This window comes from Zingiber officinale, chromosome 2A, assembly GCF_018446385.1.
Source record: "Zingiber officinale cultivar Zhangliang chromosome 2A, Zo_v1.1, whole genome shotgun sequence".
NCBI classification, from domain to species: domain Eukaryota; kingdom Viridiplantae; phylum Streptophyta; class Magnoliopsida; order Zingiberales; family Zingiberaceae; genus Zingiber; species Zingiber officinale.
This window is the reverse complement of record NC_055988.1, coordinates 34,720,640-34,732,265: the sequence shown is the minus strand read 5'-3', so window position 1 is coordinate 34,732,265 and position 11,626 is coordinate 34,720,640. Positions and strand designations below refer to the sequence as shown.

General features: G+C 35.5%; 1 protein-coding gene and 2 long non-coding RNA genes across 3 annotated transcripts; 1 reads left to right on the top strand and 2 right to left on the bottom strand.

Annotated features, from left to right (window-relative positions):
- Nucleotides 1-2,381: 2,381 nt before the first annotated feature.
- LOC122039586 lies at nt 2,382-2,997 on the bottom strand. Its single transcript, XR_006128251.1, has 3 exons — nt 2,840-2,997; nt 2,547-2,649; nt 2,382-2,440 (listed from the first exon to the last, which is right to left on the bottom strand). It is a non-coding gene; the product is annotated as an uncharacterized LOC122039586 (long non-coding RNA).
- Nucleotides 2,998-4,667: 1,670 nt separating this feature from the next.
- LOC122039585 (probable serine/threonine-protein kinase At1g01540) lies at nt 4,668-5,728 on the top strand. The gene is made up of 2 exons (XM_042599140.1): nt 4,668-5,184; nt 5,364-5,728. Exons 1-2 carry the CDS (start codon nt 4,746-4,748, stop codon nt 5,570-5,572), a joined length of 648 nt encoding a protein of 215 aa, XP_042455074.1. The 5' UTR covers nt 4,668-4,745; the 3' UTR covers nt 5,573-5,728.
- Nucleotides 5,729-5,840: 112 nt separating this feature from the next.
- On the bottom strand, nt 5,841-6,759 carry LOC122039583. The gene is made up of 3 exons (XR_006128250.1): nt 6,679-6,759; nt 5,943-6,049; nt 5,841-5,871 (listed from the first exon to the last, which is right to left on the bottom strand). It is a non-coding gene; the product is annotated as an uncharacterized LOC122039583 (long non-coding RNA).
- Nucleotides 6,760-11,626: the final 4,867 nt, after the last annotated feature.

Genomic DNA, 11,626 nt, shown 5'->3' with positions numbered 1-11,626 from the left:
GTCTGCTCTTTTAGGATTGGTGGCTCGCTACCCCAACCTATTAAGGGAACGCGCATAAGATGGTACTACGCCTGGGCCCAAGAAGAAGTTGATTATTATTTTGAAGTATTATAAGTATAAGTTTTTGAACAAGTAAAATAAGTTTTACATAAGTATAAAGTATTAAAGAATAAGTTTAGAACAAATGAAATAAGTTTCATATAGTTCTAAAAATCAGCAAGTTTAGTTCTTTATTCTACCATGTTTATCTAGTAGATGAGTAGTTTTCATGTTTACCTATTAGATGAGCAGCTTTCATATGTTTAGCTTTATTCCTAGCATGCAGTTTTATCCTTGTATATCATGAGTATACAGTTTATAGTGCTTTGCTATTGATTATGCATGAGCAGTTTTATTTCTAGTATCAGTACTTTTGACATGAGCAGCTTTATATGTCTTCTTTTAAGGCATTCAGTTTCTAGTTCTTTTCGTATACATGCACATTCGTGTTTTGTGAGTTAGATAGCGCTTACTAAGCATTTTGCTTATAGATTGCACTTCCTCTTACTGCAGATACAGGAAAGGAAAAGATATAGAAAGGAAGGCGACAAGGAGGTGTTCGAAGGATGTGTGATGCTAGGACTATGGAAGCCTTGGGACTTAGTTAAGGATTTGTCTAGATTAATTCTTTATTTAGGATGATAAGAAAATTAGGAAGTAAGAAGTTGTATTTCATTATTAAGTTTCCGCATTTTAGTAATTGGGATGATATATGTTATTTTGATGTTATTAGGATATAGTAGATTATTTGGGATCTTGAGTAATATAGTTCTCTTTTGTTTTGAATTATTTACTGCGTGAGTTGTTGATATATGTTCCAGCCGCCTGTGGATGATGTATACTTTGTATGTATATCAGTTTAAGGTCACCGGTACAGGGGAGACTCTGCCGAAATTTTTCGGTAGGGTTTCCATTTGGATTTAATCATACCAGTTAAGTAGAGTCAGTAGTTAAGTAACGGTCACTCTTAGAGAGTAGTAGTAGTAGTAAGAAGGGTGGTCGTTACAAAACTTAGGTTCGATTTTCTGGTGCTCCCTGTACTAACAATAAACACCATCTAGTGTAGCCTAACCATGGAGGAACTAAATCGAATCAGACCCTATGAGAATACGAAAGAACTTTAGGATCTCTTGTTGAAATTGTATGAGGGAACTGACGACTCTAAGGTAATGAAAAGAGATCTCTTGTCAGCTAATCTATTCAATATCAAAATGCTTCTTAGAGAAACTGCCACCTAACTGCACGCATGACTCAAAAGACTTTCTCAATGATCTCCACCTAATCAAACATCACTTGGGAAATCGTGACACAATAAGGTACCTTGAACACCTTCCCTCAAAATGCATTGTGGGCATTTCAATGAAGAAGAACTGGTAAACATGGTTTGAAGAATGCTTATCAAGAAGAAGTTCAAGAGAAGCATAAAGAAAGTACCAATCAACTAGAATTAAACCAAATCAAAAGTGACTTGCTATGGATGAAACAAGAAGGGCCACTACAAGCACGAGTGCCCAAATCGGAAGGAGGAGAAGTCAAAATCCATAAGAAGAAAGAAAGCTCTCCAAGTGATTTGGGACGAATTGTCTTCTACGGAATCCGACATAGACGAACCAAAGAACTTGAGTCACCTTAATTTTATGGCAAGAAATGAATAATTTGAGTTTGAGGAAGAGTATGAGTCCGAGTCTGACGTCAAGTCCGAGAGAAGCCACAAATATTTATTTGTTTCCAAAGGTCTAATATGGTAACACTACAACAAAATCGCTCATAGACATCGATTTTCCACCGGTGTCTATTTGATTTTCGACCGATGTCTATGAAGCCGATGTTAAAAGTCTGTCATTTTAGACATCGGGTTAAAACCGGTGTAGTATCACTTAATGACACCGGTTTTCGAATCGGTTATTAACCGGTGTAGTATCACTTAACGACACCGTTTCATACACGGTGTAAAATCGATGTAATATTGTATGTTAATAACACCAGTTTTGGCAGCGGTAAATGACCGATGTAATATTACTTTATAACACCGATTTTACATCGGTGGAAAACCGATGTAATATGTATTTTTTTTAACAGCACAGATTTGATTTTAAAACCGACAATAACAAAAAAAAAATACACAAATATTCACAAATTGTACAAATATTCTTCATTCAATAATATCCATAAAATACACAAATATTCACAAATTATATAAATAATTTTCTTACAACAATATCCATAAAATACCCAAACATTCTTTTTACATCAAAAGCTAACTAATAGATATCAAAATCAAGGTAGAACATTTTTTAACACATCAAGGTAGAACCACACTTCAAATGTAATCTAGCATGCATTCAGCCCACTCGAACTGCATTTCATCAATTTCAACTCTGGAGTACTTGAGATTTGTAAACTGTAAAAACACAAAAATCCACCCTATGTCAAATAACTAAAACAAATGTGTACATGTATCAAATAAAAAATATAAGATCACAAGTGCTTGTCATAAACATGCTTACCAGCGTGTTGAAACCTATTCTGTGAATGGTGGCTTCGAATGAACTTCACGAGCAAGGCCAAAATTTGCTATCTTCACAAAGTCCTTGGTTACCAATAAGTTCTCTGCAAAGGTCATAATCTAGTTTAATAGAATGCTAACTTCACCAGAATAATTATAGGTGCATAAATCACATTTAATAAAATAAATGCTAATCCTAGATAACAACGTTGTAGGAATAGATCTGTTAAGAGCACACAAATGAATCTTTATAGGGATATTTGGTTAAAAGCGGAACTAAAGAGGTACACCTACCTCCCATGTCAATAAGTCACTTCCTCGAGTTGGATATGGCTTTTGCAAATCTAGCTCCATATAGAAGGTGTAGAGTTTGATATCTTGAAGCTGCAAATCCAATCAGAAGTAGGATTAACGTGGTAAGCAAGACATTGAAAATCCCATTAATAGACACATATTGGCCATGAGAACCCTTGTTCTTGTCATTGAAATAAGGTGGGGTAGTTGTCATGCCTCCCAAACTTGAATTAAAAGGATATGGGAGAAGACCCCTAAATCCTTCATTTATCCATTGAGCTTCCTTAATGTACGAAGGCATAAAAAATGAAGAAGGATAACGATGCCATTCACTTCCGATGCAAAGCATAGTCTCTGTGCATAAAGGCAAGCATTCCATCAAATTTAAAACTATAATCCAATCAATATAAAACTATAATCCAATCAAATTTACAGGCTATCGCTTTTGCATAATTTCCCTATTGTAATACAAGAGAACTATCAATTTCCAACTAGGGGCAAAGACAACAAAGAAGATGATAGACAAATTATATGACTTTCTTCTATTAAATGAGGCAATATGCAGTAACTCTGAAACTAGCAATGAAAAAGGCAGATATAGTACTCTACCTGTTGCCTGTATATAATAGCCAAGTTGTTGAAGGGCACAGATATCCCTGTTGTAACTGCTAAAATTGCCTTATAGAATGATGCAGCAACACTCATCATATTACTGCATGAAGAGAAGTTTCATTAAGGAACAAAAATAAACTATCCGCACAGTTGTCATCAAACATTTCTAAAGCTTACCAATCCATGTATATATATGTTGCCAAGGCTTGACAATGCTTGTGGATGGTTAGGTTGTAAAGCAAAGCATGACTTGGGAAAAATTATTAAAATGAAGTTATTAACAAGGAAAAAAACAACTTGTTATTATCTCCCTGATTTCAGGATCATATGATTCCAGTTTCAGAACTAAAATTCTTTCAAATGCGTAACATTCTGAACGGTTGGGTTTTTTCTGCAGTTGGGCCCTGTACTTCAAAAAACGGTAGAATCTTTTCGTCTCCTCCCTCCTACGGAAAATTATGTTCCCCCATTTAAGGACCCTTGGAGGTTTTGGTGACGACTACAATGTTTTGGTATGAAACCTTCCAACGTGTCTACAGATGACCTTCATTGTATTTTTTGTATATACCTTGCTTGGTGTTTGGATTTGTTTATGCAAGGAATGAGCACTGCATCATCTACTGGGGATCTTTAACCATGCTTTATTTCTGAAGCAACTACATCAGCACACTGGGTTACATTAGTTTGCTTTTTGTTCTAGCATCTAAAGCAAAAGAAAGTACATAAAGGATAGAGGATAAGGAATAACCATGACAAGAAACCAGGAAAATATATAATAACAGTAGTCCTTCAAAGACAATGAAAATAAAGTAACTAACTTAAATCTGAAGGTGATGCGTAAGTTCAAAAATCTTAATAAAATAAATTATAAGTCGACATAAAAGGATATAGCTTTATAAGTAATTTAGAAATTATAGACAGTTTTAATTTAGAAACCTACTACAACACTATGTTAAAGGTTTATGCAGAAAATAAGCTGTTAAAGATTTTTCGAAGGCTGAAGGAGATGGGCTATGTCGGTAGAATGAAGCAATATGAAGCTTTGCTCCAGGCCTATGTGACTGCCAAGACTCCAGTTTATGGCTTCAGGGATAGGATGAAAGCTGACAACATGTGCCCTAACAGGACTATGGCACTTTTATAAGATTGAAAAAGATAAACTAATGTATAAAAGTTTAGTAGTGGTTTGCTTAGGGGTTCAAATGACCTCAATAGCACTGATCCAACTGCTAAGTGCTCATATCAAACTGCTTCTCCACTCATTAGCCTTGAGTACTCCAACCGCTGGGATCCAATGACCGATGAGAGGAGCAGTATCGGGTCATCTCAAGAGGCTCCTCAGATCTATAGGTTTAACTTGGAGGAGATAGAATGTGCTACTCAGTACTTTTCGGAGGTGAATTTACTTAGCAAGAAAAGCAGCTTTGCGGCAACATACAAGGGGATACTACGCGATGGAACGGAGGTTGCAGTGAAGAGGATCAACAAGACTAGTTGCAAGTCAGAGGAAGCTGAGTTTCTCATGGGTTTGAAGGCATTGACATTGCTAAGGCATGAGAACCTAGTTGGATTAAGGGGCTTCTGTTATTCAAGAGCAAGAGGAGAGTGTTTCCTCATTTATGATTTTGTTGCAAATGGGAGTTTGTCGGAATATCTAGATGTCAAATGCGATGAGATTCACAAGGTCCTTGATTGGTCTGTAAGAGTTTGTATCATCAAAGGCATTGCTAAAGGTATTCTACTTGACCTATATGACTATTTATTTTCCTTCTCAGATAGCTATCATAATGAATATACTACTGTAACAACAACAGCAACAAACATTGATCATTTAAGATGGAATTTCATCTTGTCATTTAACTACATTTGCACTTTTCCTTGAGGAATCCTAATTTGTTTGATTCTTACATAGGTATGGAATATCTCCACAGCGACAAACCTAGCAAGCCCTCCTTGCTCCATCAAAACATGTCATCGACAAAAGTCCTCATTGACCGCCATTTCAACCCCCTACTCTCCAGTTCTGCCCTGCACAAACTATTAGCAGACGATGCCATTTTCTCCTCTCTCAAAACAAGTGCTGCCATGGGCTACTTAGCCCCCGAGTACTCTACCAATTAAAATAAATTATAGTGGCAAATACTCTACCTGAGCAGGCTATCCAAAGCAAACCTTGTGGATGCAATAAATTATAGTGGCAAATACTCTACCAATTAAAATAAAGTAATCCAAAGGATTAAGTCTATGTCCAGAAACAATTAAGGTAATTTGATGTGCCTATATTAAAATTAATTACTATACAGATACATATGTACTCTGAAGGGGGGATACACAGTGAATATAGCTCACCTTGCAATGCTTTAATCGGATGCAATCATATTTATCATCTTGAACCCATCTCACTGCTGGAGTGGTATTTCCTAAAGCACAGAATCGAGTGCCAACTGATTTGAACAGAAACTAAAATAATATTATGAGTAAAAACACTTACCCTCATCCTCCTCTAGTTTTGATTCCTCCACATGAAGCAACTCCTTGACCCTTGCTTGATTCTCTGCACTTCCCAATCCAGTATCTAAAATAAGCACATCGCATCCTCTGAAACAATGTGTAAATGTATGTCAGAAAGAAGCAGGGTGGAATTAGGCATCAAAAACTGAATTAAAAAAAAAACCCTAGAGGGTGGAAATTAAATTACAAAAACCTGGAGGAAATGAACATACAAAAGAAACGCTAACCATAGGTACGGCTCCCTTCTTTTAACATAACCATATTAAATTTATATTCTAACCTAAACCATCCAATATCTAAATTCCCATTAGATCTTCAAGGTTACAATCTTCCATAATCACCTAACATGAAACCTAAATGTCACTGAAACCATTTCAGATTCAGGTTAATCTTTATTTACAACATTCAATTACCCAATATAACAACTCTTATCCTTGTTAACTAGTAACACATCATACCCTTAACCTCCAACACCAGAACAAACAAATTCTTATTGACTCTGCCGTGGATCCAGCTCAAAACACACAGGATTCATTAGGTAACATCTACTGCAACTAATGATCGCACAAGGGTAAGGAACAAGAACTAAACCGTACCTCAATCCCCTACAAACAGAACATTACATAGTGCATCTTCACTAGCCGGATCAAGAAGAAAGAATAACAAGAAGTCATCAAAACAACCTGTTAACAACAACAACAGATCGACCTCATTACCTCTGCACCCTTCAATCACCGGAGACGATCACTGATACGAAGAAGAGATCGATCCAACAGAGTTGTGGTGGTCGGGACCAAAATACCAGTCTCTGCTTCCCAGAAAGAACTAGCTGAATCAACACTAGAAAGGATCAAGGTTCGAATTCACAACCAAAACCAAACCCTTACCTCCAAGATCGAAGTTAGGGCAACGACTTGTTCTTGCCAACGAACAGGGACAGAGATCGGGAAGGAACAATGGTTGTTACCTCCTCCAAACAATCGATGCTGGCCTGATCCAACGCCGATGCCCTTGGTTCCCTCCCGACAGCCGGCGAAATCCACCGATCGAGATCCGTCGCCGTTGTTCACCGAGATCAGAGAAGGGAGGAAGGGATCAGGGAGAAAGAAGGTTCGGCTGTAACTAACCTCTCTTCCTCTCAACGCTCCAAGGTCCGCTCTTCGCCGGCGCCACCGAGAGAAGAAGAAATCGCAGGTCTCGGTCGCGTGAAGTCCGAAGTCGCGAGAAGCAGAGGAAGAACAGAGGAGAAAGTCGGGGGAAAAGAAAAGGCTTCGGCGCTTTATAGAGAGGTTAACCCCAAACCCCATCCTCAACCTTTAGCAATCAAACGATTAAGTAGAATGAAAAGAGGAAACGAGAGGTTTTGAAGATGACCGTGTACCCAGCGAGCGAAGAGGCCGAGAAGGAGAAAATGAAGCATGGAGAGCCTTTATGCCTGCAATTTTAGGGTTTTAACAGGCAGACATACTTCGTTATTCTTGTACTGCACTCGATCTCTTTGTTTCAGAAGAAGGAGACCCCTTTACACAAGATCAGAGATCTCGGTGTTGTTCTCTCTTCCTTCGGATTCCCTCATGTTGCCGACCAACCGTGCCATGGTGGTCGTGGGTGTCCTCTAGCTGTTCGGATCTTGTCGGCCCCTATCTTAACCGGGAAGAGCGAAGAGAGGAAGGAGGAGGAGGAAGAGAGGATCGAACGAGGAGGCAGAATGGAACTACGATTTTGCTTAGGATCGAAGCAGGTGGTTTTGATCCTAATCGGGAGAGGAAGGGCGTCGATCCAAGAAGGGGAAGAGATTCAAGAAGGGGAAGAGGGAGATGAGGCTGAGAGAGATGGTCGGAGGTTTAGGTTTAGGCTGAGAGAGATGGTCGGATGGTTGGATGGTTGGAGGTTTAGGTTTCAGTTTAGGTTATCGCGAGAGAGATGGTCGCGCGGAGGAAGGGGCGGGATAAAGATTTAGGTTTGGAGGGAAAACACTTAGGCAGATTTTGGCTTGTGGGGAAAATTAAAATATTTTATTTGGGTTCATTAACATCGGATTTTAAAAACCGATGTTAAAATCGATGTCTATTAACGAAAAAAGGGGCGCTCATAGACATCGCCTAAAAAATCGATGTCTATGAGCTAAAATCTGCGCTCATAGACACCGGTTTTTAGAAAAACCGATGTAAAATACTCAAAGACATCGGTTTTAGCCTAAAACCGTTGTTGTTCCACTGATGTCTATGAGCGATTTTGTTGTAGTGTAATATTTTCTTCCAAGTCAAACTTAAAGTTATAAAATGTTTGTTTAAAAAGTTAACCAAGTCTAAGGAACAAAATAAATTACTACTTAAGGAAATGGATCACCTTAAGGAGCAAGTTAGCTTGAGACACTTGATTGACCAAGTTCAAGTTAAAACTTCAACTCAAGTTGCAAAACTTGAGGAAGAAAATTCTAACTTGAAAGGTTAAGTGGAGAGACTCAAGAAGATGTTGGAAAAGTTTAAATTGGAATCCAAATGTCTAATTATGATATTTGGATCGCAATGAGCAATGTACAACAAATCCAAACTCGGTTACAAACCAAAACAAACAAGCAAATCATACTATTCTTTACTTAGTCAAAATGTAAGAAAACCAATACTAGTATGGGTCTCCAAATCATGTTTAATTAAACAAATTGAACCAAATCAGTATTGACTCAGGGAGAGCCAAATCCATTTATTAGATAGACCATATTTAAGTTATGACTCAGGGAGAGCCAATCGACAAACTATTCACATTATTTGATTGATCAAATATGCATGCATAGGTTTAGATTTACTTTCCTACTTAAATTGGAACGGTTAGTTAAAAAGATTTAACAAACCCTAATAACATAGCATCGAAATGGATTAGGATGATAGTACGCCAAGGAAATTTTGTCGAAGGCATATCTAGGCAGAATTATATATGTTCTACCTAGTGCACTGGACCTAGTGGATCTGACCGAAGCTATTCCAGTCAAACATGAGCTAGTTAGACCAAAATATAATATCAAGTTATTTGGATTGATCATTTTTGGGAAGTTATTGCAGATATGATTACTCTAATGATATTTGTTGTGACTCACGACTGTCTAGAAATTTACCCTATAAACACTTTCCTAATGAACCCAAAGTTCACTTTGAATCTAAGAAGGGTTAAACAATATTTTCACAAATTCTTAATAAGTCAAACTAATTGAAATAATTAAATAATATAATTCCTTAATCTTAATCAATAAATAAAATACTTAAACTTAATTAGAACTTAAATCAAAATTATTTAAAAGTTACTTTGGAAATAATAAAAACTTAATTAAAAATTAATCAAAACTTAAATCAAAATTAATTAAAAGTTAATTAAAAATTAATCAAATCTTAACTAAAACTTAAATCAAAGTTAATTAAAAGTTAATTTGAAATTAATTCAAACATAATTAAAAAGTAATTCAAACTTAATTAAAACTTAAATTAAAAGTTAATTCAAAGTTAATTAAAACCTAAATAAAATTAATTAAAATTTAAATCAATATTAATTAAAAGTTAATTCAAAATTAATTAAAACTTAATTAAAGTTTAATTCAATCTTAATTAAAACTTAAATTAAAATTAATTAAAAGTTAACTCAAAATTAATTAAAACTTAAATAAAAATTAATTAAAAATGAATTAAAACTTAAATCAAAATTAATTCAAAATTAACTAAAATATAATAAAAAATTTATTAAAATTAAATTAGAAATTAATTAAAACTTAAATTTGAAATTTATTAAAATTTAATTCGAGATTAATCATTCTCATTAACTAAAGATAATATTAAGACTAAATATTAATGAATATTCAAATTAATCAAACCTAAAATTTTAAACTTAAACACTCAAAATCATCTCACACAAACCATAAACTAACCATTGTTGATAATCTAGAAATGATGAGATGATCTGGGAAAATTCTATTAACCAAATTTTGGTCTAACTCCTACTTTATGTGTGAAAACCCAAAGCTTTGAACAAATAGTAAAAATCAACCCAAAAATAATACATCTATACCCAGATCATCTAATTAATCAAATCATAGGAAATCCTGAGTTAAGAGTTCAAACTTGATCAACCTTTAAGAACCTAAGTCAAATAGCCTTAATATCCAAAATTGAACCCATAACTATAGATAATGCATTTTCTGAGCCTTACTGGGTAATTGCAATACAAGAAGAGTTAGGTCAATTTGTAACAACCCACCCTTCTTACTTCTACTCTCTAAGGGCGAATGTTACCTAACTACAACTCTCTATCTAGTGTCACTGACGCTATTATTAGAGTCAGTTGGATTTATCACGGTTCAGAGGAATTCCTACAGAAAAATTTCGGCAGAGTCTCCCCTGTACCGGTGACCAAATCTATAATACACAAGATATATACGCAGCCACATGTGGCTGGGACACATTTTATTCACAACCACGCAGTAATAAATTCATACTATAACCAAAAGACTAGACTAGCAACCAGAACTAAACACAACTCCCAGAATAGGACTTAAATAAGCTACAATACGAATCAACTCAATCACAATCACATAAACTTCATAACAGTATTTAAAGAAAAGAACTAAAGCATAAACTCTAATCATTAGGTCCTGTAAGTTTGCTAGCACTCTCTGGATCTCTCCATAGTCGCAGTCATCACACACCTTCATCATCACCACCATCCTGTCATCTCCCTTCATATCTTAGCTTTTCCTTTATCTGCAGTAGGAGGAAAGAAAAAAAAAGATCTATAAGCGAAAACGCTTAGTAAGTACTAATCTATCTCACAAAAACTCGAAGCGCATAAAAAGTAATGCAATAATACTGAAACTGAAATGCTAAAGCAAATCCGCATGTGCTCATGGTATACAAAAAATGAAACTGAATACTAAACATGCTCACGATCTAACAGGATGATAAGAAATGAACACTGTAAGCTTAGAATTAAAGAAACTAACTTTTTATTTATTCTAAGCATAAAACTTATTATATTTTCTTATATCCTTGTAATAGAAATTAATCTTTTAATTTCTATCTTTTACTTTCTTCTTTTTTCTTGACTTTTCTTTTCTTTTTTTCTTCTTTGGGCCCAGGCTTAGTACCATCTTTATTTTGCGCGCTCTCTAATAGTGACTGAGGTAGCGAGCCTCTAGTCCTATGAGGTAAAGACCTTGGTCTTACCAGGGCCAAGACCTTGGAATTGGTCACCTGGATTTGTTTAACGACAACCTTGGAAGTTGGGTACTAGCCTCTTACTTTAGTTTACTTGTTATCTCTTTTTAACTAGACCTTGGTCTTTTTCTTTTTTCTCAGTTTTCTCATAATCCTTTATTAGAGTTTATTGGAATCCTTTAGATATACCTAACAAGTGTAGGATTACGATTAACTAAGCATGCTATATAAAAACAATACAAGGGAAACAAATCTAAACTCTCTCTAAGCTTGTTATAAAACAAAGCAACAGAAAAGCAAATCTGAACTTTCTAAACATGCTGTAAAACAAAGGAAAAGAAAGCACATCTGAACTTACAAATCATGCTCTAGAATAGAGCAAAAGAGAGCTAGTTTGAACTTTTAAAACATGCTGTGATAAGAGCAAAGAAAACTAATTCAAACTTGCTAATCATGCTATAAAATA